The sequence below is a fragment of the Dasypus novemcinctus genome, chromosome 23 (genome assembly GCF_030445035.2).
Source record: "Dasypus novemcinctus isolate mDasNov1 chromosome 23, mDasNov1.1.hap2, whole genome shotgun sequence".
Classification (NCBI taxonomy): domain Eukaryota; kingdom Metazoa; phylum Chordata; class Mammalia; order Cingulata; family Dasypodidae; genus Dasypus; species Dasypus novemcinctus.
In genome coordinates this window covers 1,075,086-1,098,126 of record NC_080695.1, presented here as the reverse complement: position 1 = coordinate 1,098,126, position 23,041 = coordinate 1,075,086, and the positions used below count along the sequence as shown (strand labels likewise).

Below are 23,041 nucleotides of genomic sequence, written 5' to 3'. Positions count from 1 at the left end.
GGACGCGGGTCAGCGCGCCTGTCCCCGCAGGTGCTGCCCGCCGCCACCATGACCGAGGGCGCGCAGGCGGCCGACGAGGTCCGGGTGCCCCTGGGCGCGCCGCCCCCGGGCCCTGCGGCGCCGGCGGGGGCGTCCCCGGCGAGTCCCGGGCCGCCGGGGCGCGCGGCGGAGCGGGGGTCCGGGCCCGAGGCCGGCGGCGGCGGCGGCGGCGGCGCGTCGCCCCCCGAGAGCCCCGCGCCCGAGCGCGCCGCGGACCCGGGCGCCGACGAGGAGCAGCCGGTCCCGTACCCGGCGCTGGCGGCCACCGTCTTCTTCTGCCTCGGGCAGAGCACGCGGCCGCGCAGCTGGTGCCTCCGGCTGGTGTGCAGCCCATATCCTTCCTGCCGCGGGCGCCGCGCGGGACCCCGCGTGTTCGCGCCGCGCGCCCGCCTCGGGGGACCCCGCGCCCGGGGCGCAGGGCGGGGGCTCGGGACATCGCCTCGCCGGGACAGCGGGTCCCGGGCCGGACTTCGGGGGTAGCGGGGCCGTGTTTTCCGACCGGGATGGGGGGTCCCCGCTTCAAAGCACCGGCTCTTTCAGCTCACATGGGGACGGGAGAGGGCGGAGAGGCATGGCCAGGGCGTCACCGGGTGGGGAGGGGAACCCGTGCCCCCTGCGCCCCGGGGAGGGAGGTCCCGGGTATGGCACGGGAGTCTTCCCCGCTGCGTTTGCTGCACGTCCTCCCTGCGGTGGGACCCTCCCTGGGGTGCCGGGGGCCGGGAGGCAAAGGGGGAGCAAAGTTTTCTCTCCGCGCCTTGCGCCAGCGCTGCAGGGGCCCCAGGGCTCGCTCCGTTCCTCTCCTCTGAGGGAGGCGGTGACGTGGGTGCTGGACCCGGTTTTCCAGGCTGAACTTGGATTTAAGTCATGCGCAGCTGGGGGGGTGGGGGATGGGGCGGGGGGGGCGGGGAGGCCTTGGGCCCGGCGGTGAGCTGTCCTCGTGGGGGTGCCTTCCCCTGCCCCAGAGAAAGGGGCTGCCCTCTCTGCTTCTGCTGAGAGAGCCGAAACTTTCAGAGAAGATTCCAGAGCCAGGCTGCCGGGCCGGCCCTGGCACGCAGGCGGCGGGCAGCGGGCCTGCCCCCTCCCCCCGCCAGCGGCCTCTGGGGACCGCCTCCGGCAGGCTCGGCTCTGCCCGGGCTGTGGCTGCACCTCTGCAGGTGCCCCGCCGCACCCGTGGGTGCCGCCCCTGCCCGCCGTGCCCCCACCCCAGCGGGCAGTGGTCTTAGGGGCGGAGGTGACCACGGCCCGGCGAGGACGCACGTGAACGTCCCCTGTCGGGAGCGCCGCGGAGATGAGCGATGCGTGTATACACTTCCCCGGCGCGTGCATCAGCCTGTGTAAATATTGGAGACAAAAGGGGAATCTGTACCAGAAAGAAAAGTCATAAAAGCCGTGTTTCTCTTCCCAAATCCAAACACCGGGCAGTCAGTCATCTCCGGCTCGTGGAGGAGGTCACCGTGGTGCCGTGGCCGTGGGCCAGGGCCTGCCGCGCCGTGGCTTCGGCCCCGTGGCGAGCGGGCGGGGGCGTGGGACCCGGGGGGCTTGATTCCCGGGGCGCAGGGCGAGCCTGACCTGGCCGCGCGGCCCAGGGACCGTTTTCCTTCCGAACCGAACGTGGAAGGGCCCCGCCACGCTGTTTGTGAGGAGCGGGTGGCGTGGCGGGGGCACGTCTGATGGCGGCGACGGGTTCTGGCGGCGCTGCCCTGCGTCAGGGCGTCTCGGGCCAGCGGCGTCCCCGAGGACGTCTGGCTCGTTTGTGCTCACGCGGGTAGGGGAGGCCCCTGCAGGCCCAGGGGCACCCCCGTGGCCCTCTCTGGCGAGACCAGAGAGGGACACCCTCGTGTCACCTTGCCGCAGGGGACAGGTGCTCCTGGGGAGCTCCCCACACGCCGCGGTCTGCCCAGGACGCCCCGTGATGGCCGAGGGCTGCCGTGCCCCCCGCCTCCTGCCCGCCCGCCGTCGGCCCCTCTCGGCCACCCTGACCCCCTGGAGAAGAACTGGCGTCCACAGCCCCTCGGCCCCCGGTGTGTCGCCGGGGAGGCTGAGAGACAGTCCAGGCTGTGTCCACCGCCCTGGGGGATGGGTGCTGGCCCCGGCAGGTGCTGCCCCCAGCCCCCCGGGGTGCGAGTCCCCTGCGAGGGGGATCTCAAATCAGCTGGTGTCCCGGGCAGGTGTGGGGGATCGGCTTTCGCGGGGAAGCCCGTGTGGGCTGCGGTGGAAGTGCGCCAGGGCCCTCGACATTCCTGGGAGCGGCTTTGTGTGGGGCCTCTGGAGGGCCCTCCGTCCTGCCGCCGGAGGGGGGACACCCTGGGCCCGGCCCCCCGCGCAGGGCGGGGGCGTCCCGGTGCGCCCTGCCCCGGAGCCCGTGGAAGGCACCGGCAGGTCTGCTGCGGGAGCCCACCCGGGAGAGCAGCTCCGCCGCCCCAGGAGGCTGGCACGTGGCCAGCCGGTGCCCGCCTCGCCCGGCCCTGAGCCGGGATTCCGGCAGCCGCTGCAGCGCAGGGTGGGGAGGGGGCTTCTTTAAGCCCCGGCCTTTTCCGGAAGGCCCGGGTCTACGGCCTCCGCGCAGACAGACGCGGGTCCGGCCTTCGCCTCGAGGCTCCTCCGGTCTGGAGCAGAGGAGCCTCCGGGGACGGCCGATCGATTTACTTTGCTTTTTAAAAATATAATTGTGCTGGAACTTTTTGGGCGAGGGCTGTCTCCTACACAGGTTTATTTATAGAGGGCAGTGGGTGGGACCTGCGCGGAGCCCGCGCGCCTGGGTTATGTTCCGCCGGGCCCCCCCGGGGCTCCTGGCTCGGCGGCAGCAGCTGCCGGCAGCCCCGCACCCCGGCCGGCGGCCCCCCGGGGAGCGTGGCGGGCGGCGGGCAGAGGGGCCAGGAGGCGGCAGGGACGCTGGGGGGCCGGGGGCGGGCCAGGGTCGCGCGGGGCTAGGGGCGAAGGTGAGGGCTCTGTGGCCCCTTTGCAGACCCGTGCGCGAGACCCTGTGGCGGCCGCGCCCCTCGTGCCAGTGGAGAGGGCGCTGCCCATGGCCGCCAGGCCCGGCGGGCGTCCGGGAGCGGCTCGGTGTCGTGGCCCGTGCCCGCCCCCCGCGCTGCCGCCCTCCTGCCTCCCGCCGCCGCCGAGCGGGACGTGGTCGGGCCGGCGGGCCGGGGTCTCGGCCCTCTCGTTGCGGGCAGGCTCTGGTGCTTGTGCTCGTCGCATGAGGCCGTTCCAGGGCGCGTGAGGTGCGCTCGGGGGCGGTCGGGGTTGCGGCGGGCCGGGAGCCGACCCCAAGCGATCCAGAGCTGGGGTCGGCCAAGAGGGCGGCCCCCTCCCCGGCTCCAGCCCCGGGCCCGCTCCCCCCTCCTGGGCCCTCACCTGCCGTCGGGGGTCTCCTCCTGGGTGTCGGGCCCAGGCCCACGTGGGGGCTCCTGGGGGCTCCCGTCCTTGCCCTGGGCCCTGGGCGCGCCCCTGCCTGGGATGGACTCGCCCCCTGCCTGGGATGGACTCGCCCCGCCTTGCTCTGCGCTGCCCGCCCCCTCTGCCTCCTGAGGGGGCCCGTCGGTGCCTGAGGGTCCCTCGTGGGGGGGCGAGAAGGGTTGCCCCATGCCTGGAGGGCCCCTGGGGGCAGGGGGCTCCTCCTGACCTGGCAGGACCGGCGGGCGCCCCTCTGTGGGCTCTGCCAGGCCGGGGTGCTGCTGCTCGGCCCCCTGGTGTCCCCTCACGCCTGCTGCCCAGCCCCCTGGTGTCCCCCCACGCCCGCTGCCCGGCTCCCCGGCTGTCCCCCCACGCCTGCTGCCCAGCCCCCTGGTGTCCCCCCACGCCCGCTGCCCGGCTCCCCGGGTGTCCCCCCACGCCCGCTGCCCGGCTCCCCGGGTGTCCCCCCACGCCCGCTGCCCGGCTCCCCGGGTGTCCCCCCACGCCCGCTGCCCGGCTCCCCGGGTGTCCCCCCACGCCTGCTGCCCGGCTCTCCTCCGGGGTCCGTGCTCCCCGCAGCTCTCACCGAGGCCTCGTCTCAGCGTGGCTCCAGTTGTCCTTGACGCCTGCCCCCCCCTCCGGGCTCGAGAGCACTTTCCGGTCATCTGGCACGTTCTCCAGGCAGAAGCAGCCCTGGGCGGGGATTGCTGCTGCCGCCCTGCCCTGCCCCTGCCCTGGCCAAGGTGTCCACTGTCAGGTCGCACCACCAGGACCCCCGCTGGCTCACAGCTGCAGGTGGGGCTGGGACAGTCGCTGCCCTGAAGTCTTCCTGGGGGCGGGCAGGCTGGGTGGGGCCTCGCCGGGTGGATAAGAGCTGGCAGGCAATGGCTCTTTAACGGGGTCCGCTCCCTCAAAGCTGTAACTCTATGTCACCCAGAGAGGCCGTAGAAAGGGGAGAGAGCAGTCGGGGCTGTTGGCGACCGCGCCCCGGTCGAGGTTCTGGCTGGGTGGCCCCCGAAGTGGGGGGCTGTGGGAACTGGCGTCTGTCTGGCCCTGTTGCCTTCTCTGCCGTGGGGAGGCCTCGGAAGGTTCTGGCCCCCACCCCCCCTCTGCGGGGTAACCCCACCTGGCTGCCAGGAGCCTGGGCAGGGTGGAGCAGGAGCCCACAGGCCCCAACGTGGGGGTGGTCCTGGGGGAGGCGCTCGTGAGCCAGGGCGCTCCCCTCTGGGTCGGGCGGCCCGTCCCCTGGCCCCGCTCTGTGCATCTCCCGCCCCCGCCCTGCTCGGCTCCCCGACCGACGGCTCGGCTCCCTGACCGACGGCTGGAGCCCGCTGTGGCTTCGGGCGCCTGCTGCGGGGGCGTGGGGAAGGCGCCCCGCCACCCCTCGGCCGCGCCCACGGGGTGCCCTGCGCACTCCGCCCGGCGCACCCCGGACCAGCTCCCTTCCCTGGCGGGGAAACCGAGGCTCTGCGTGCTCAGGACGTCCCCCCGAGGGGTGCCCGGTCCGGCTGTCGGCGCTCAGGTGGCAGACGCTGGGGCGCGCTGGTCGAGCATCCCGGGTGTGCGGCAGGAGACGGGAGGGGAGGGGGCCGCTGTGGGCTGACCCCGGGGCCAGGCTGCTTCGCCCAGCAGGTGCCCCCGGCCGAGCCCGTGGCTTCCTTGGCACTCCACACACCATCAGGACCAGCTCCCGCTCTTCAGCATCCGTGGGTGGGGGGCTTCGGGGGGCAGTAGGGACCAGACAGGAGGCCGTGGGGAGCTCCCAGCTCGGGTGTGCAGAGGCTTTGTGGGGAGACGTTGAGGCTGGGGGGGCGGAGCCGAGGCCTGGGTGGACGGGAGGGCGCGGGTGCCGTGAGCTGGAACGGGGCGGGCGGGCTGGCCGTGGCAGGGCCGGGGGGCCCAGGCGTGGGGCGTGGACCCTGGCCTGTGCTTGGCAGCTCTGGGGGCGTGGGGAGGTGGGCGGGAGAATCGGGGGTGCAGGGGAGGGGTGGGGGCTGGAGCAGGGGGGGGCGATGCCCGAGGAGGGCGCCGGGGGCAGGGAAGGGAGGGAGGCAGGCGGGGTGCCGGAGCCCCCTCCTCGCCCTGGGACCCTGGCGGCTGCTGTGGCAGAGGGGCTGGGGTCCGGGGCTGGGGCCGCCTCACCCGGGTGCCCCCGTGGCACAGCGGGTGAGGCCGGGCTCCGCGGGGTCGGGACGTGAGGGGCCGTGGGGGCGTGCCCCGGCTTCGAGCCGGCGAGGTCGTGTCCGCAGGTGGCGGCCCCGGGGCCCCCCATGGGTGCCCCTCGGCCGTGCTGCGTGCCCGCTCCCTCGCGCCTGTGAGCCGCCGGGGGGGGGAGCATGGACGACGGTGGTTGATGGGCGTGTGAATTGGGGCAGGGGCACCATTGCCCCCACGTCATTGGCCCACATTTGTGGCCCCTCCTAGGAGGCTCTTGCGGGGGACACCCCTGGAACGTGGCAGCTGATGGGGAGCCGGAGCTCAGCCCCCTGGTCCCCGCAGAGGGGTGTCCCGGGGAGCCCCGGCCCCGCTTCTGGGTGCCCCCGCTCCTGAAGGCAGGGCTGGCCTGCGGCGCCGTGGGCGGTGCGGGTGGAAAGGGCCTTGGTGTCAGTCGAACTCCCAGCCTGGCGTGGGGGGGCCCCCGGGGTGCTGGCACTGTGGGCTTGGTCAGGGCAGCCGCTGCCCGTCACGCTGTCCCTTCTGTCCTGGCCGCCTGCCCACCCCCCCGCCAGGCTGCAGGGAGGCCAGGGTGCCCGCACAGTGGGGAGAGCGGCGGGGGCTGCCAGGGCCTCCCCAGGGAGCCCCCGTCCCCCTGGCTCTTGCTGTTCCTCTCCTTGCCCCCCCATTGCCCGTTCGCCCTCCCCCCCACCTCTCCCCTCCCCCACCTCCCCTCCCCCTTGGCCTTTCCTCCCCCTCCCCCACCGTCTGCACCTGGGGAGTCCCTGGGGGGTGTCCTCTCACCCTCCCTGGGCTGAGCCTGCGTGGGGTCCAGGTGCCTTCTGGGCCTCTCGCCTTCAGGAGCTGGGGGTCTGTCCCCTGGGGTTTCTGGGGGCTCCTGGCCCTGGGCAGTGACTGGGGGTGGGCCTGGGGCACTGAGCGCTCACTGGGCAGGCGCCATGTGGGGGCCTTTCTCAGCACCGTCGGCTGCTTTCCACGCCTCCGGCCCTCCCATTGTGGTCTTCGGGCCCCAGGGGGTCCCGAGGCTGGGCCTGAGGGGTCCGGGGTGCCCTCGCTGAGCCCCTCCCGCTCTTGCAGGCGGCGAGGAGGCCTGGGCCACGTGTCTCGGGCCTGTCTGCGCCGGCCCCGGGCCCGCCCCGTGGCAGCGTGGCCTGCCGTGGCCCTGAGTGGGCTGGGGTCCCCGGCAGGGGCGCGGCCTGCCCTCGTCCCCGCGTTCCTCCTGCAGGTGTGTCCCGCCCCCGGCTCTCCCTGGGAGGACCTGGGAGGACCTGGGGCTCGGCGGGGAGGCCGCGTGCGCGTGTGGGCGCCTGCGCCTGCGTGTCTGTGAGCGCCTGTGTGCACGTACACACACGTGTGCATGCCTGTGCGTTTGCATGTCTGAGCGCGAAGGCATGCGTGTGCCTGTATGGCTGTGTCTGTGTGCTTGTGTATCTCTGCGTGCGTATCCCTGTGCGTCCGTGTGCTGTGTGTTTGTATGCCCACACGTGCATGTGTGTATTTGTGGTTGGCTGTGCATGCACGTGTGTATTTGTGTGCTTACGTGTGTGCGTGTGTGTATGATCACGTTGTGCATGTGTGTCTGTACTTGTGTGCCTCCGTGTGTGCACGTGTGTGTGATTGCGCTGTGCACGTGTATCTGAGTGTGTGCGTGCATGCACACTGTGTGTACCTGCCTCCCTGTCTAGCCATGTGCACACTCCTGGTGCCCCCCGTGCTGCCTCCTTGCCCCCCGTGGTGCGGCCCCCCGGGGGGTGTCGGGCCCCGGGAGCAGGTGGGCCGTCAGGTTAGGTCCCGGCCCCGGGGCCCGGAGCCCCCAGGACGGGGCATGCCAGCTACACACTGGGTCCTTCTCGGCCTCGCGGGCGGCGGCTCATCCACATAACAGGGCGCGGGGTGGGATGGGGACACTGCCCGTTCTGTGGTCCTTCCTGTGACCCCCCGCTCCGCTTGGGTTTCTGTCCACCTGCAGACGTGGCCGCATGCCGGGAGCTGCCTGGGGCTCAGTGCTCTGGCCGGGGGGCCTGGCTGAGCCCCCAGGGAGAGGCCGTCATGAGGGTACTGGCTGAGCAGGCAGCAGGGCCGGCTTTGGGCCCCCCCTCAGCCGTGGGAGCCGGGCCAGGCAGGTGGCTTGCGCAGAGCCCGGGGCAGGCGCAGGTCCCCGAGTGGGCCGGGGTCCTGCTGGGGCGTGGGGCCCCGGGCGACCAGGGGCTCACTCTCGAGCGTTCATGGAAACGCGTTGTCTGCGGGTGGCCAGAGAGGTAGGCTGGGGCAGGGGCTGGGGCCGGGGGTCGGGGCTGGGGGCGGGCGGGGACCCTCTGCGTGGAGCTGGCCTGGAAGGGTCCCGCCGCAGCTCCCCACGACGATGTTCCTCCCCGGGTCTGGTTCGCAGGACCCCACGTGCCCCGGGCCAGCGCGGGAGGTCCTGGGGTGCCCGGCCACAGGGTGCCTTCCCGGGCTCGAGTGCCTTCCCGGCTGCTCTGGCCGAGCAGCTCAGCGGAGTCCGAGCCCCCCAGGGCCACGGCGCGGAGGCCGAGGGCGGTGGGTGGGGATGAGGGCGGGCGGCCAGGACGCTGGGGGTGTCGGGGGCCCTGCTCCCGCGTGGCCCTGCGCATCCCGGGCCCTGCCCGGTGCGCCTGACCTGGGCGTGGACGCCGCGTGCGGGGCTGCGCGGCCCCCAGGCACAGAGTGCGCCTTGGGACGAGGCCCCTTCCCCGGTTTCTGCTTACGTGGGGGTGGCGTGAGGGGCGGGCGGGGGTCTGTGGTGGCTGCGCTGAGCAGTTCGCGTGGCCGCCGCCGCGTGACTCAGCTGTGTCAGCCGGCTGTGGAAGCGCCTAGCCTCTGGCCACCTCGCCCGGCCCCCGAGCCCGCCTCCCACCCTGGGGGAGGCACCTGCCCGTGGCCCCCTCGCTGAGCCCTCGCCCCGCCACTGCCCGGGGTGTTTGATGACGTGGGACGCTCCCCCTGACAGACGCTGCTGCGTGTGCCATCCTGGCTTGCGCGCGTCCCGGCTGCTCGGCCTCTGGGTCTGCGCAGCCGCTGGCTGTGTCCCGCGGGGGCCCAGGACTGACCCCCTGCCGGGCCTGTCCCCTGGCCAGGTCACCCAGGTATGGGCCCGCGGTGCGGCCGCAGGAGACCCGGGGCGCCCGCTGAACCCGAGTGTCGCACGGGAGCCACAAGGGCCTGGCGTGCGCGTGTCCCTGGTCTCAGGTGGGCACCGCGCTGCGCCGTGAGCGTTGCTGGGCTCCCGCCCACCAGGCGAGGCTCGCTAAACCCGGGCCTGGCTGAGGTCAGCCGGCGCGGCCTGGGCTCCTCTGGGTGGGGGACGCTCGGGCCGGGCCAAGCCCCTGGCGCCGCCTCCCCGACCTGGACCTCGAGCCGCGTGCGGTGGGTAGTGTTGGGGGTCCGGCGTGGGCAGTGGGGGGCCGAGAGGTGGCGGGCGCCGCGCCCAGGCCGGGGAGCAGTGCAGCCCTGATCCCGCCCTCAGATGGTGCGGTCGGACCTGCGCTGCCCCGGCCTGGAGATGCCCCCGCCACGTGGGCTCAGCACAGCCCTGCCCCGGGGCCACGGCCTCGCCACGGGACGTGTCTGTCCAGTACTGGCAGGACCCCGGGCCGGGCCGTCTTCCCTGCAGGTGGGCTCAGCCTGTCCCTCATCCCCCTTGGGAAGGAAGTGAAACAGACCAAGCGGGAACCGAGCCCCGGCGCTGTGCCCGCCCCGCCCCGGGATGCACGTCCACCCTGGACCCGACCCGGCGTGCCGCTCATCATCGGGCGGAGGGGCAGTGGGACCGGGGACGGAGGTGCCTGCGGGAGTCCCCGGCTCCCCGAGGAGGTGGCTGCACTGCCGGCGCCCTGCACGGTGGGCCGAGCCCGTCTGCCTGTCTGTCCATGCGTCCGCTAGGCCGTCCCTCCCAAAGGCCCTGGCCAGCCGGGGATGCCCTTTACGCAGCCTCACCGATGTCCGCTGACGGGGGCGTCCGAGGACGCTGCGGGTTGGGGTGAGGGGAGCGCGGCCCTTGGAGCTGGCTTGGGGGGGCCGGGAGGTCTGGCCTGGGGAGGGTGGGGAGGCCTGACTTGAGGGGGGGGCGCCTGGCCTGGGGGAGCCAGGAGGCCGGCCTGGGCCTCGGGGTTGTCGTGCTGAGGCTGAGCCGGCCGGGCGAGGGCAGAGCTGGAGAAGGTGCCGGAACGGGACCACCCGGGGAGGTGGAGGCAGGAAGGAGGGAGGAGGCCAGCGTTTCGGGGCGGGGGGTGCCTGGGGGAAGTCATAGTGAGCGGGGGATGGGACGGATAGACAGGGACAGGGGGGTCACAGTGGGGGAGAGACAGGGAGGGGGCGATGGGGCAGGGTCCAGCCGGGGTGGACAGGGGGCAGCAGAGGGGCCCTCGGTGCCCCAGCAGGACCTCCGGGTGGGGGCAGGGCGGGCTGTTCCCTGGGACCCTTGTGCCCCCGTGACACCCCCCGCCGAGCATTCTCGAAGCCGGCCGAGGCATCCCAGGAGGCCGGGGCACGCAGACGCCAGTGCAGACCGCGGCGCGGATCCCTTGGAAGCTGGCCACCGCTGCCTGGCGCGCGCACGCCAGGGCCTGCCGTGGTTGGCGCTGGTCGCCCTCGTCCAGGTGCCCGAGGAGCGCGGCCGTCTCGGGACTGGGGGCGTGCGTGGGGGGACGGGAGGGCAGTACCGTGCCCGGGAGGGGCCTGTACAGCGCTGGGCCCCAGGAGCGGTGCCTGGGGGGAGCCTGGGCTCCGGGGTGGGGTCTTGGCCCTGCCCGTGCTTCTTTTTTCCCAGTTTCCAGCTGAGAGCAGGTCCCCCGGGTGGGCAGGGGGTCCGGCAGATGTCGCTGTGCGGGCGCGTGGGGGGCTCGGTGCAGCCCACCGCCTCCTGCTGGGAATCGCCGCGTTCCTCTGCCGTGTCCTGCCCTCAGCTGCCGGCCACGGGCTCCCACAAAGAGCCACGTGACAGCGGCGGCCCCGCGGTGGGTCTCCTGCCGTTGGCGCGTTCTCCGACGCAGACGCCGGCGACGAGTGCGGAGTGCTTGTCGCCGAGATGGAGGTCGGGGTGCGTGGGCAGCTGTGCAGAGCCGGGGTGCTCCCCGCGGGATGGCTCGGCGCCGTGGCGCGCGCAGGCTGGGGCCCCGAGGCGCCCCCCCCCGAGGACGTCCTCAGCTTGCACCCTGCAGGGGTGCCGCCGCCGGCCGCTCCTGCCGTCTCGGGGGAGCGGGTCCCTCGGCGCGCTGGCCGCCCGGCCACGTGCCGCTCGCACCGGCGGGCGCCATGTGTCGGCCCCGGGCCCACCCGCCCAGCGCGTGGCTGCTACGCTCTTCCTCGTGAGGACCCGGAGCTGAGAGCGGCCTGGGCAGGCCCGCCTGACCTGCCTCACCCTCCTCTGTGACTCTGCTGTGTGCGCCGTGGCGTCCCGCACGTGCCCCGTTGCAAGGCGCGGCTCTCCGGTCTGGAGCGCGTGTGCGGCACGTGGCTGTGGTCTGCTCGTGGAACGCTCATCGCCCCCGAGAAGCCCGCCCTCTCCTGCTCCACCGCCGCCCGGCAGCCGCCCCTCGGCCGTCTCTGGGTCTTTCGTAGAAATGGCCTCTTGCCCGGCGTCGCGCGTCCGGCGTTGCGTTTTCGAGGTTCGGCCACGTCGGGGCGCGTCAGCAGCTCCTCTCCACGGCTGACTGATGTTCTGCGTGCGGCCCAGGCCGCTCCGCTTTCCCATCGCCTCGCTCCCCTGGGGCTGTCGTGGCGCAGCAGCAGTCCCGGTGCGCACGGACCTGGGGGAGCCTTTTCCATCCTTCTGGGTGTCCGCAGGAGCGGAATTGCTGGGCGCTGAGGAGCCCGCGTCTCACCGTCTGGGGGTCTGCGGCGTGTTTCCCAGGGCAGGGCCCACCTGCAGCCCCCACCACCCACCCCGGGGCTTCTGGCCCTGGTGGTGGGCCGGTCACGGCAGGGGTGGCACTGGGCACGGGGCACTGCCCGGCCCTCCCTGCAGACGCCCCCGGCCGTCGCCCCCCGGGGGTGGGCAGCCCCGGGCAGGGGGCTTTCGGGCAGGGCCCGGCTGGCGCCCCCGCCTGGCACAGCTCCGGGCTGCGTGGGGGCACAGGTGCCGCCCCCCCACCCCCCGGCGGGGGCGGCGCAGGCGGTGGGCGGGAGCGCCGGCGCGTGTTTGCTCAGCGTTCTCCGGAGAATTTCAATACCCGCACTTGCGATAAAAAAAAAAAATTATTAATGAGCTTGGTGCGGTTGCTATGGGAACAGGTTGCTAATGAATCTCTGGGGTTTCCTTTACCTTTCCCGCTCCACTCCCGGTGAAGACAGATTCCCGACTAATCGGGTTGCCGTGGCAACCCTGTCACTAATCCTAGCCGGCCGCGGTTTCCTGGCAGCCCCGAGCCGCGCCGCGCGGCCGCCCGCCTTAAAGCGATCCGCTCCGAGGCGGCCCCGCGCTGGGGACCCCGTGCCCCGCTGGCCCGCGGGCGCCCCGCTCCTCACGCGGCCATGGCCCGCGCCCCTGCCCTGCCCTGCCCGTGCGCCCCCTGTGCCCCGCCGGGGTCCCGTCCTCCCGGTGCCACACGTGGGACCCCGAGGTGAAGACTCGGGGGGCCGTGGCTTCGGGATCTTGCTGGAGAGAACTCCTGGGACTGGGGGGCTCTGTCAGGCCGCTGTACCCTCAGCCCCCGGGCCAGGCTCTCTTGTTGCCCCGGCCTGTCCATGCCTGCACCCCGGCCACGGACAGGAGGGCACTTCTTAGAGACAAGCGGGGTTCCTGGGCCCAGCTGGCTGTGCCCTGAGAGCGCCCAGCAGCCCCCAGGGCGTGGGGCGTAGGCAGTGCCCCCTGCCTGCACGCCCGAGCCCCCCGAGCCCAGGTCTGGGGTGCGCGTGCCCCCGGCCCTCTGCGGGTCCGGCTCGAGTTTCGGGTTTCTCCCCGGCGTCCGCGTGTGCGTCACGCCAGGCCCCCCTGGACGCACTGGCTGTGCTCCTCCAGCCTCTGCTTCCCGCCGGGTCCTGCTCCGGCCTGGCCGTCCGGGGCGGCGGGAGCTGGGGGGGCTGGGTCTGGGGGGACTGAGGGGCGCTCAGGTCTACAGCGGGTGTGCACTGGTCCGGCCCCAGACCTGGCTCGCCAGGGTCCAAGTGGGTGGTCTTGGGCGCACGCCTCGCGGGGAGCCAGGCGTCGTGGGCCCTCAGCCCCCGAGCCACGTAGCTGACGGTGTGTGCGTGCGAGCCACAGGGCCCAGGACCAGGCCAGTGTCCCCCATTCCCAGCCTCGAGTGCTCCCAGGGTGTGCCCGGGGTGGGGGTCCCCGTGCGGGGAAGGGGAGCCCTTGGGTGGGACCCTCGGTGCCAGGGGCACCTCAGCCCCCGGGAGCCCGTCCCGGCGCTCGGCCGGCTGCCTGGACGTCCGCTCGCTGCCCTCGCCCTGCCTCTGCCTCCTTGCCCCGGGCTGACCCCTGCCCACGGTAGGGTCAAAGGGGCCCACAATTAGGGGGCTCGCCCGGACGCAGGCGCAGGTGTCCGATGCAGAATCACACCCGAGCCCCCTGCTCCAGGCAGGCCCGGCCGGCGGTGTCCACGTGGGGAAGGGACCCCTGGCCAGTCCGCGTGTTGCCCCCTAGATTTGGATCTCGGCCTCCCGTGGGAGTGGGGGGGGGCGTCCCCCGGCCGAGACGGACCAGTGCAGGCCTCCGAGCTCACCCCACCCCGTGTGCCCCCCAGAACCCCCGCTGGGGGCAGCACTGGGAGGAGCCTGGCCGTGGCCGGGGCTGCCTGTGCCCACCGGTGTTGGGCAGGGCCGGGCGGGGCGGGCAGGCATCCGTGGATGAGGGCACCGGCCTGCGCCGGGAAGCCTGGCGCGCAGGCGGCCCCGGTGCTCCCCGCGCCTGAAATACGGCCGTCCTGATTCCTAATTTAGGCTGTTTCTCTGCAGCACTCCCGGGCCTGCGGGGGGGCAAGCCGGCCCCCGCCCAGCCAGCCCCTGCATCATCTTGGGGGGCCTGCGGGGCCTCCCCGCCGGCTGGCCCGGGGCCGAGGCGCCCCTGTGGCCGAGCAGGGCCTGGTTGGGGCCCCGGAGCCCCTAAAGGAGCCGATGGGAAACGGGAAGGCGGGGGTGGGCGCCTGGGGGGGGCCCGCGGCAGAGGGGGAGGCAGGACGGGGGTGCGGCGACGGAGCTGCGTGGCTCCCTCCGCGCCCACCCCGGCCCCCCACGAGCCCTCACAGCCACCCGCCACCCGCGTTGTCGTTCCGGCTCTGATTAGAAAATGTGTTTCTTCTTTTGCGTGTAACGATCTGCTGGCGGCCGGGCCGGCTTCCCGGTTGCCATGCCAACCGAGTTTGCGTGCCCCTCATGTCTCGCCCGCCGGCACGGCCTCGGGGCTCGGGCTGGGGTGCTGGGGAGCCCCCAGGCCGGGTCCCCGGGCGAGGGGAGGCTGCGCTGGGCAGAGGGCCGGCTGGCGCGGGCGCCGGGACCCTGCCGCGGGGACCGTGCGGACGAGGGCGCCGAGGGGCCTGGGCCCTGCCCCCGCCCGCTACCTGCACGGCGTACGCGTCCCCTCGAGCACCCAGCGGCCACAACCCGCTCAGCGTGCCACGTCCTGGTGCCGTGGCCCCGTGGCACGCCTGGAGCGGGATCCACCCGGGTGCGCCGAATTGCAGGTCTGGGGGCCTGAGACCCCGACGTCTCTGGCCCTGGACGAGCGCTGCCCGCCCTCTCTCACCGGGTGGGGGGGCGTGCGGGGACCCTCGATCCTGGGCTGAGCTGTGGGTGGGGGTCTCCGCCTGGTGCTGTGGTGAAACCCAGGTCAGGCGCCCCAGGGGGCAGGGGCCGCCCGGGGCTGAGGGCAGCGTCCCAGGGGGTGGCAGGGTGGCAGGGTGGCGGTCTGCGATGGCGGGCGTCCAGGTCCTCCCCGCCCAGCGCCTCCACCGGCCACGCCCCGGCCCGGCGCCCCCAGCCTGTGGAGCCAAGCCCTGCTGCCCAGCTGCCAAGCGTCCGGCCCCCCCCCACAGCCTGCACAGCCCCTCAGCTCCAGGGCCCCCTGCACCCCACCCACAGCCCGCGCAGCCCCTCAGCTCCAGGGCCCCCTGCACCCCACCCACAGCCCGCGCAGCCCCTCGGCCCCCGGGGCCCCCCGCCTCCCATGGTACCCGCCTGCCTCCCCGCTGAGCAGCGACTTGGGCAGCCCTGGTTCCTGGGAGCCGAGCCCCCTGGGGTCCGGCACCTCGAGGGTCCTGGAGCCGCTGGAGGGGCCGTGGGGGCGGGGCGGCTGTTTGAGGCTTCCCAGCCCCCAGCCCCCTTCTGCCCCGAGGCCCCTCCCCGCCCTCCGTCCGACTGCAGGGCTGGGCCACCTGCTCGGCCCGTCCACGCGCTCGGGCAGCCTTGGAGCCCACGTGCCGGGCACGCCCTTTACACTCCGAGTGTGAGGTGCAGTGGTGTGGAAGCTTCCAGAAAAGGGATTAGAATCTAGAAAGGGCATGGGGTGCAGCTTTCGTTGTGAAACGCGCTCGGCGGCCACATAAGAGCTGAGGGAGGGAAGGGCTGCCCTTTCCCCGGGCGTCGCGGCCGCCGTGCGCTGACCCACTGCGCGCCTCTCGGCCCGGCTGGCCCTCGGCGTGGGCCCCGGCCACGTGGCCCGGCCACACCCGCCCCTGCGGCGTCTCTGGCCCCAGGCGGGCCCGTCCAGCACCTGTGGCCCTTCGCTGCTGTCCTCGGGTGGACACGCCTGTCCTCGCGCAGGGGCTCGGCACGGCCGTGGGCCGCCGGGGTCCCCACGGGGCCCAGGACCGGGCCATCCCTCGGGCGCCAGCTCCTCCCTGATGCGCCTGGACTTGGGGCTGCCTGCGCACTCTGTGACCGCAGCCTGGTCACGTGGGAGGAGACGGGCAGGCGCAGCGCCCGGCCCACCGCAGGGCGTGGGGTGCCGCCGCGGGGAGGGGCCCGCGGTGGCGGGGGCACGCGAGGCGCGCGGGAGAGGGCGCTGTCCCCGGTGGCCGGCCCTCCTGCGGGGCGGTCAGGGAGCGCCTCGAGGGACCTCTGTGCCCGGGTGAGGGCGGGGTGCCCGGGTAGGGGACGCGCCCTGCGCTGAGCCGAGTTCCTGGAACAGGGCGGAGCCCGGTGCCGTCCTCGCCGGGGTTGGAACCGGGCTGCGTGGGGTCCGTCCCCCAAGCCCGAGACCTTGGCGCCCGGAGCGGCGTCACGTTAGGACCCCGCGGTCTCCGCCCCCTCCCGCGGGGCAGCCCTGCCCGGGCCTGCTTGACCGTGCGGGTCGGGCAGCTTCTGGAAGGCTCCGCCGTGCCGGTGAGAGCGCGAGCCCGACGAGGCACCAGCTGGTGGCGTCATCCCCAGCGGTGCCCACCCGGAGACCCCCCCACCCGGGGGTCCTCGTGGCGGCGGGCGCGTGGGCGGAGCTCCTGGCCCGGGCCCCACCCTCCCATGCCCACCTCCCACCCTCCGCGGGTGCTGGACCCCGAAGACGCACGCCTCCTCCCAGGAGCCCGGAGCCCCGAAACGGGAGTAACACCCGCCAGCAGCCAAGTGTAAATTTAGCTCGCGCCGCGGCTGCGCGAGGGGCCCCGTCGGCGCGTCACGGGCTCCCCGGAGGGGGCGCCGGCTCGCGGATTCCCCGGCGGTGGGCAGTCCCTGGCCGCCTGGGCAGGGTGGGTGCGGCGGCGGGGCTGTGACGCGGCCGAGCGAGGGAGGGGCAGGGACGCGCGCTCAGGGGCAAGCACCTGCTGTGTGCCGCGGCTGTGCCTCCAGCCCCCCAGCCCCCAGCAGGGCCCCCGGGCCTTCCGGGACGTCCGGCCGTGGTGAGCGGGGCTGCCCCGTCGTTAGTCTGGAGGTGGTGACAGGGACAGCTCACGGAAGCCACACTGGTCCTGTAGGTCCAGGGACCCCCCTCTAATGTAATGCACCAGGTTATCGGGGTCAATTTGGGGGGTCGGCTGGAGGGGAGGCAGCAGGGGTGACACGACGTGTGGGACAGGAGGTGCCCACCCCGCTGGTCGGCCCCCGACTCCGGGGCGAGAGGCGGGGCACGTGCGCCTCCTCGAGCCGAGGCCCTACTGTGCGTAGCTTGTCGCTCTCGAGGCCCTGCTGTGTGTACAGGCCCGTGGCCCCGTGCGGCACGTGGACCTACTGTGTGCAATCTGGAGACGAGGCCCTGCTGCCAGGCCTACTGTGCGCTTGCCATGCCCCAGGAGGGCGGGTTCGCGTGGCAGGCGCGGCGGCGGGCCGTGGGTAGTGACCGGCTCCTCACGCAGGGCACAGGCCCCCACCGGCCCCTGGCTGCCCACCCTGCCCCGCCGTGGCTCGGGGACCCGCATCTGATCCTCAGGCTCGAGGGAGGGGCTGTGAGCGTGGCCCCCCGGCAGGCCCGGCCTGGCACGTCACTGCTGCTGCACGGCCACGGGACGGCCTTGGCCCTGGGCCCGGCTCTGCACGGGACCCAGAGCGGCCACTGTGGCGTGGGAAGGTCAGGGCTAGCCACTGGACGGGGGGCCTGGGGCGGCGTGGACGCTGGGCCTTGAGGCCGGGCAGCTGCTCGGGGACCTTGAGGCTGAGCCGGCGCTCAGGCTTCCCGGCCGCTCTTGGGGGGTCGGGGCCGCCCTTGGTAAATGTCACGGCTATTAATAACCCGCGGGCCGGGGGCAGGGCTGGGGCTGGTGCGGCACCATGCCCTCCACGTGCGGGGCGGCCTGGGGGCCGGGCGTGGCCGCGCCCCGAGCCGGCAGCGGCCCCCTCCTCGCTCCGTCTGCCTCTGTGGGGCCAGGGTCCCCCCAGCCTGTGGGCGGGTCCAGAGGGGTCTGATTCTGGGGTCAGCGCGGGACAGGCATGCTGGGGCTGGAAGGCGAAAGGTGGGCCCCTCTCAGCCAGGACATGACCCTGACACGCGGCAGGCGGGGGTCCGCTGGCAGACAGGAGGCCCCCGAGGGGCTGTGTGACCCCACGGGCGGGCCGCCCTCCTGGGTTCCTGCCGCGGCAGCCGAGGGAGGGGTCCTGGGCGGCCCCGGGGGCCTCGGACGGAAGCGCGGAGCATTCGCGTGTCGGTCCATCTGCACACCTGTCGCCCGTGTGCAGATGTGTTGGTGTGCATGCACATTGATCTGTGTGTAGGCATGTTGGTCCATGTGCACGCATGTCAATCCGTGTGCAGGCATGTTGGTGTGCAGGCACATTGATCTGGGCAGGCGAGTCAGTCCATGTGCAGGCATGCTGGTCCGTGTGCAAGTGTGTTGGTCCACGTGCAGGTGTGTCAGTCCATGTGCAGGCGTGTCGGTCCATGTGCAGGCGTGTCGGTCCACGTGCAGGTGTGTCGGTCCACGTGCGGGCATGTCGGTCCATGTGCAGGCGTGTCGGTCCACGTGCAGGTGTGTCGGTCCACGTGCGGGCACATTGGGCGGCCCTGCCTCATGCGTGTCGAGGTGCTCGTCCTTGCACGGGGTTGGAAAGCCCGTGAGTGAACCTGCTTAATGAAAAGCCAATGGCCTGCAGGAGGTCCTCCTTCCTGGGACCCCCGCCCTGGCCCCTGGCCCCTTCCCCCGCCTCCCTGGCTTCCTCCCAAGGTGGGGTTCACCCTGTGCTCCCCAGTCCCCCCGAGTGGCGCTGCTTGCCCGGGCCGGCACCCCCAAAAGCGCCTCCCCTCGTGGTTTCCAGTTTGCCTGGAGATGGCAGGGCCGCTCTCGCCTGCCGGCACGGGCTCTGAGGCGGATTTCTCTGGGAGGCACTGCCTGCGCTCTGCGGTGGGGGGCGGTGTGCCGGGGGTGCCTGCTCTGCTGTCACTGGGGGCCGTGGCCGGGGCGCGTGGCCCGAGGAGGGCAGCCCCCATGCTTGGAAAACGAGCGGCTGCATGACCAGGACGGCCGCCGCGGGAACGCCCCGGTTCTCTGGGCGAGGGGTGCTGGAGCCGCCCGCCTGCCGACCCACCCAGCCTGGAACGGAGGCTGCTGAGGCGCAGGCCTGGCGGCCGTGCCTCCTGGGGAGGGCCCCGCATCTTCCGCCGGCACGCCCGGGCCATCCTGGACACCGGGGAGCCTGGGAAGCCTGCGCGGGGGACCACCCCACCCCGGAAGGGGGCCCTGCTGACCCGAGGGCCGGGGCGCGCCGCAGACACGTGCGGCCGTGGGAAGCACAGGCCCGCAGAGCAGGGCCCTTAGTAAATACCCGGTTGCCAGGCAACGCTCGTGGGGAAGCGGGGAGGCCTGGCGGGGAGCCGGAAGTGGGGGCCAGGCTGGCTCCCGGGGACAGATGGTCAGCCGCTTGCACCGTGACCCCACGGCCCGGACACCCATGTGCTCACGCTCCCATGTGCGCACAGGTGAGCCAGGTCCACGCGTGTCTCGTGGCCGCGCGTCCCAGTACAGGCGGGGATTGGACACAACACAGGGAGCCCCGCGCACGGTCGGCGGGGGGCGGCGGGCAGAGGGGCTGGGGGCTCCCGGGGCAAGGAGAACCCCAGAGAGGGAGCTGGAGGTGCAGGCGGGGGCACACCTGGGGGTGCGGCCCCTGCCCGGCAGGGGGGTGGCTGGTTCTCCGTGGCTGTGGGGGGCACGGGCCACCCAGTGGCTTCGGAGCAGGCCGGGTGCAGGCCACAGGGAGGGGCCGGGCGGGGGTGAGGTGGCAGGCGCGGGGGAGGGAGCGGCCCCCACTTGGGACCCCCCAGCCCGGCACCCCCGGGGGGTGCGTGCTGTCTGGGGTGGCCTGCGGCTGGGGGGGCCGGGGGAGGCGGCGGAGCGCCAGCCGTTCCCACGGAAGGCTGCTAATTCGGGCCCCGCGCAGCTGCACGCAGGCCCCGCGGTTATTTCTGGCCTGGAGAATTCCAGCCCGGAGGGGACCCGCGGGCCTCCCCGCGGACGTGCCCTCGTCTCCCCCGGCCTCTCCCCGCCGTTCCCCCTGCCCATGCCCCGCCTTTCTGGGCCCTGGGGTGGGGGCGCAGCGGCTGTTCCCAGCGGGAACCGAGCCAGAGCCGTGACGTGGAGACCGGTGGGGAGAGCTGGAAACGGTGGGAACGCAGCAGGGCTGAGGGGCTGGCTGCCCCTCCGGGGGGACCGTTCCCAGCGGCCACTGGCCCCTGAAGTGCTTGCTGGCTTTGGCGCATGCTGCCACCAAGTGGCTGTCACGGCCGGATGAGACTTTGCAGCTGGCACAGCCAGGCGTCCTGCAGGCGCTGTGACTGGAGGGTGGGGACGGGGCGCTCTTCCACTCAATTACGCTTTGAAAAGATCCCAAATCGAGCTCTTTATCGAGAGTCGAGGGGAGACGTTCCCGCACCTCCTAATTAGCATGCGTTTTGTTGCTTTTTAATTGTGTGCGATTAGAGGGCGCTGCGGGTGGCAGGCTCGGGCTTGCCGGCGTCCTCGCGAGCGGGGTTTCCACACCCCGGGCGACTCCTCCCCGGCAGAGCCGAGGCCGTGAAGGGCACACACGCGTGTGCGTGAGCATCTGGGTTTTCCCACTCACGTGCACACATGCAGGGCACACACCCACGCCCAGAGGCACACCTGGAGCGCACGGCGCGGGCACTGAGCTGGCGCGCCTGCACGGACACCTGTGCACACACGGGCACGGCCCGCGCCCGCAGTACCGGGCAGTCTTGCTCTGCAGCCGTGGGCTGGACCGAGGGGGCCACCTGCTCTGTGCCCCCCATGACAGACGGGCAGACCCCGAGCAGCCGGGCCGGGGTCTCTGGTCCGCTCCTCTCCCCTTGCCTCGGGGCGGTTACGTCCCAGGAGCCGGCGGGCAGGGGGGCAGCTCGACCGCCCGGCCAGCCCCGTGGAGGGTCCTGGGGCCACCCCTTCCCGTGCTGTGGGACCCGGAGCCCCTCGTTCCTGGGGGTCTGGCGGGGAGGCGAGTCTGGGGGTCCAGGTGCAGAGGGGGAGGCGCCGGGGAGCAGGGGCCCGGGCTGGGGGCGGCAGCGTGCGCGAGGCGGGGAGCCCTGGCGTTGGACCAAGCGTTCCCTGAGGCCACGGGCGCAGGGAGATGCTCTTGGAACACGGCCGTGGGCCCGGGATGAGGAAGAACGTTCCAGAAGCCGCATCCCTCTGCGGGTGGGGCGACAGGCCCCCGTCACCGGGGTGGCAGGCTGCGGGGGGCGCCCCGAGCACGCCGCACTTCCAGGTCCTGGGTGCAGCCCTCCCACGCGCCCGGGACAGCGCCCGCCCCCCGCCTGACCCCACGTCCCGGGCCGCCGGCTGGAGGACAAACAGCTCCATGTTTGGCCGGCTCCCCGCGCCTCCCCGCCCCCAGCCCCGGCGGCGAGCGTGAGTCACGCAGCCCGGGCGGGCAGGCCCGGGGCCAGGCGAGGGGTGGGCGCGGGGTTGGCCGAGTGGGGGGCAGGACCCCCGGTGGGGGCCGGCCGCGTGGAGGCTGGAGAGAGCTGGGGGGACGCTGGGGGTGCTGTGGGGACTCGGGGGGGGGGCGAGCCTGGGGGTGGGCCCTCCAGCGAGGGGCTCTCGGCTGCCACGCAGCCCCCGTCCTGGCGCCTTTGGAAAGTGGCCACGGTTCGGGGCCCTGGCTGTCCCCCCGTGGGACAGGCCGCGGCCCCCGTGAGAGGCAGGGAGGGGCGGGGGTACCGCTGCCGCGACGCTGAGTCACCGGTTTGCGGAAAGCTGTAGAACGGGCCCAGTGGACGCTGGCGACAATCTCAGGACGGTGGCTTCCCTGGGGAGGTGGGGGTCATGGGTGGCTGAGGCTACGCCCCCGGGTGCTGCCCTCGGCCTGTTCGTCGCCCGGGGGTGGGGAGGGGTCCCGGGCCTCGGGAGCCCGCCCTCCCCCAGAACCACCTGGCGGCAGAAAGGCGGGTGGCGTGGAGGTGGCCGGGGACTCGGGGTGCATGGGGGTCTGTGGGCTCCCTCGGGAGGGCGGGGGACGCCCTCCGGGAGCCCCTCCTCCGTCAGCCTCTGGGCCCAGGCTCCTCACCTCGGTGCATCGTGTCGTCATGGCAACCGCCTCCGGGAACGGGGGGGGCTTCTGCCAGCGCCACGCCCGCCCCATCGGCTGTCCCCGGGGTCAGTCCCTGCTGAGGACCACCAGGCGGCCTCACCGCCCCCCCCCCGGCCCCCATGGAGCGCCCTCAGTGGCCACTCGGCCTTGTTCGGGACCCCCGCCCGGCCTGGCTGCCCCTGCTCACGCGGGGGCCGGACCAGGGGGCCCGGGGCTGGGGGCAGAGGCCTCGGGGCTCAGGACAGCCTGCCGTGGGGCAGGGCTGGGGGCGAGAGGGCAGCTGTGCATGTGCAGGCGTGTACAAGCATGTGCACACGTGTGCCGGGTGGCCCGTGGCCTGCCCCCTCCAGGGGCTGTCTCCACACACAGTCGAGGCGCCCCCAAACCTGCAGATGGAACATCCCGCCCCAGGCCTGGGTGATGGGGGCGGAAGCCCCAATTACCTAACTTCCTCGCTGGCCAGGTAACGAACCAAGAGGCTCACGGGATAGCCGTCCTGAACTGCCGGGGGGTGGGCAGTGGCCCATGCCCCCAGGTGGGTCTCGGTGTTTTGGGGGGCAGGTATAGGCTCCCAGGGAGCCCCCGGGCTGCCACGCTGGTGGGGACCCCTGGCTGGGTCCCCGACGCCTTTGGAGGGCTGGATGGCGGGTGCGGGCAGCTGCTCGGCCTCTGCTGGGCCCTGGACCCCAGACTCTCAGCGCCCGAGTCCCCACCCTCGCCCCCCAGGCCTCCCCCATGGGTGGCCTGCCAGGGAGCACACCCGCCCGCAGGCTGCACTGGCCAGGGTGCGGGGGCCGTGGGTGGCGCTGGGCTCACGGGCACTGCTGAGCACCTGCCGGGGCCGCCCGGGTGGGTGGCGGGGAGCAGGAGGGACGGTGGTGGGCTCGGCCTCGCCTGGACGTGCCAGCAGCCTTCCGTGGCCCCGCAGCGCGGCCGTCGGCGGGCAAGGGCAGGTGCGGCCGCCTGGATTTGGGTCCCGCTTGTGAGCCTGTTGCCGCAGCAACTTCTGGAGACGCGGCCCCAGTGTGGGCGACGACAGAGGCCCGTGGGCTCCCGCCGTGCTGCCCACCCTGGGACCCCAGCGAGCACAGAGACAGGCGTCTGCGTTGCGGGTGGGCAGGGGGCTCCGCTGGTCCCCCGGGCTCTGCTGACCGCTGGCGGCCGGACCCTGCGCTGCGGGTCCCACACCTGGGGGCTCTCCGGTGCCAACAGCCCCCTCCCTCCGCACGGCCCTGCGCGCGTCTGTTCTTGGCAGGGTGTGGGGCTGGGAGCTGTGTCCGCCGGAGGACATGTTCCTCCCTGCCCTCTGGGGACACCGTAGCCCGGCGCCATCGGCCCGACGCTAACCCTGTGCTGCCGGGGAAGGTCCCAAGAAGCCTCAGGCGCAGCCGGAAGGCACCGGAACCCGGAAGAGAAAGGAGAGGACGCGGCCACGTGCGCTGCCACGCGATGGGAAGGCCAGGGAGCCCCGAAGATTGCCAGCCGGGAGATGCTGACCCGGGGGGCCGGCCTT

General features: G+C 73.8%; 1 protein-coding gene across 1 annotated transcript in view; it reads left to right on the top strand.

The window, feature by feature from the left end:
- The first annotated feature begins 48 nt into the window (after positions 1-48).
- CACNA1H (calcium voltage-gated channel subunit alpha1 H) overlaps positions 49-23,041 on the top strand; it is a 41,566-nt gene continuing 18,573 nt past the window's right edge. The window contains 1 exon segment of the mRNA XM_058286730.1: positions 49-371. Coding sequence (XP_058142713.1) covers positions 49-371 — 323 coding nt within the window.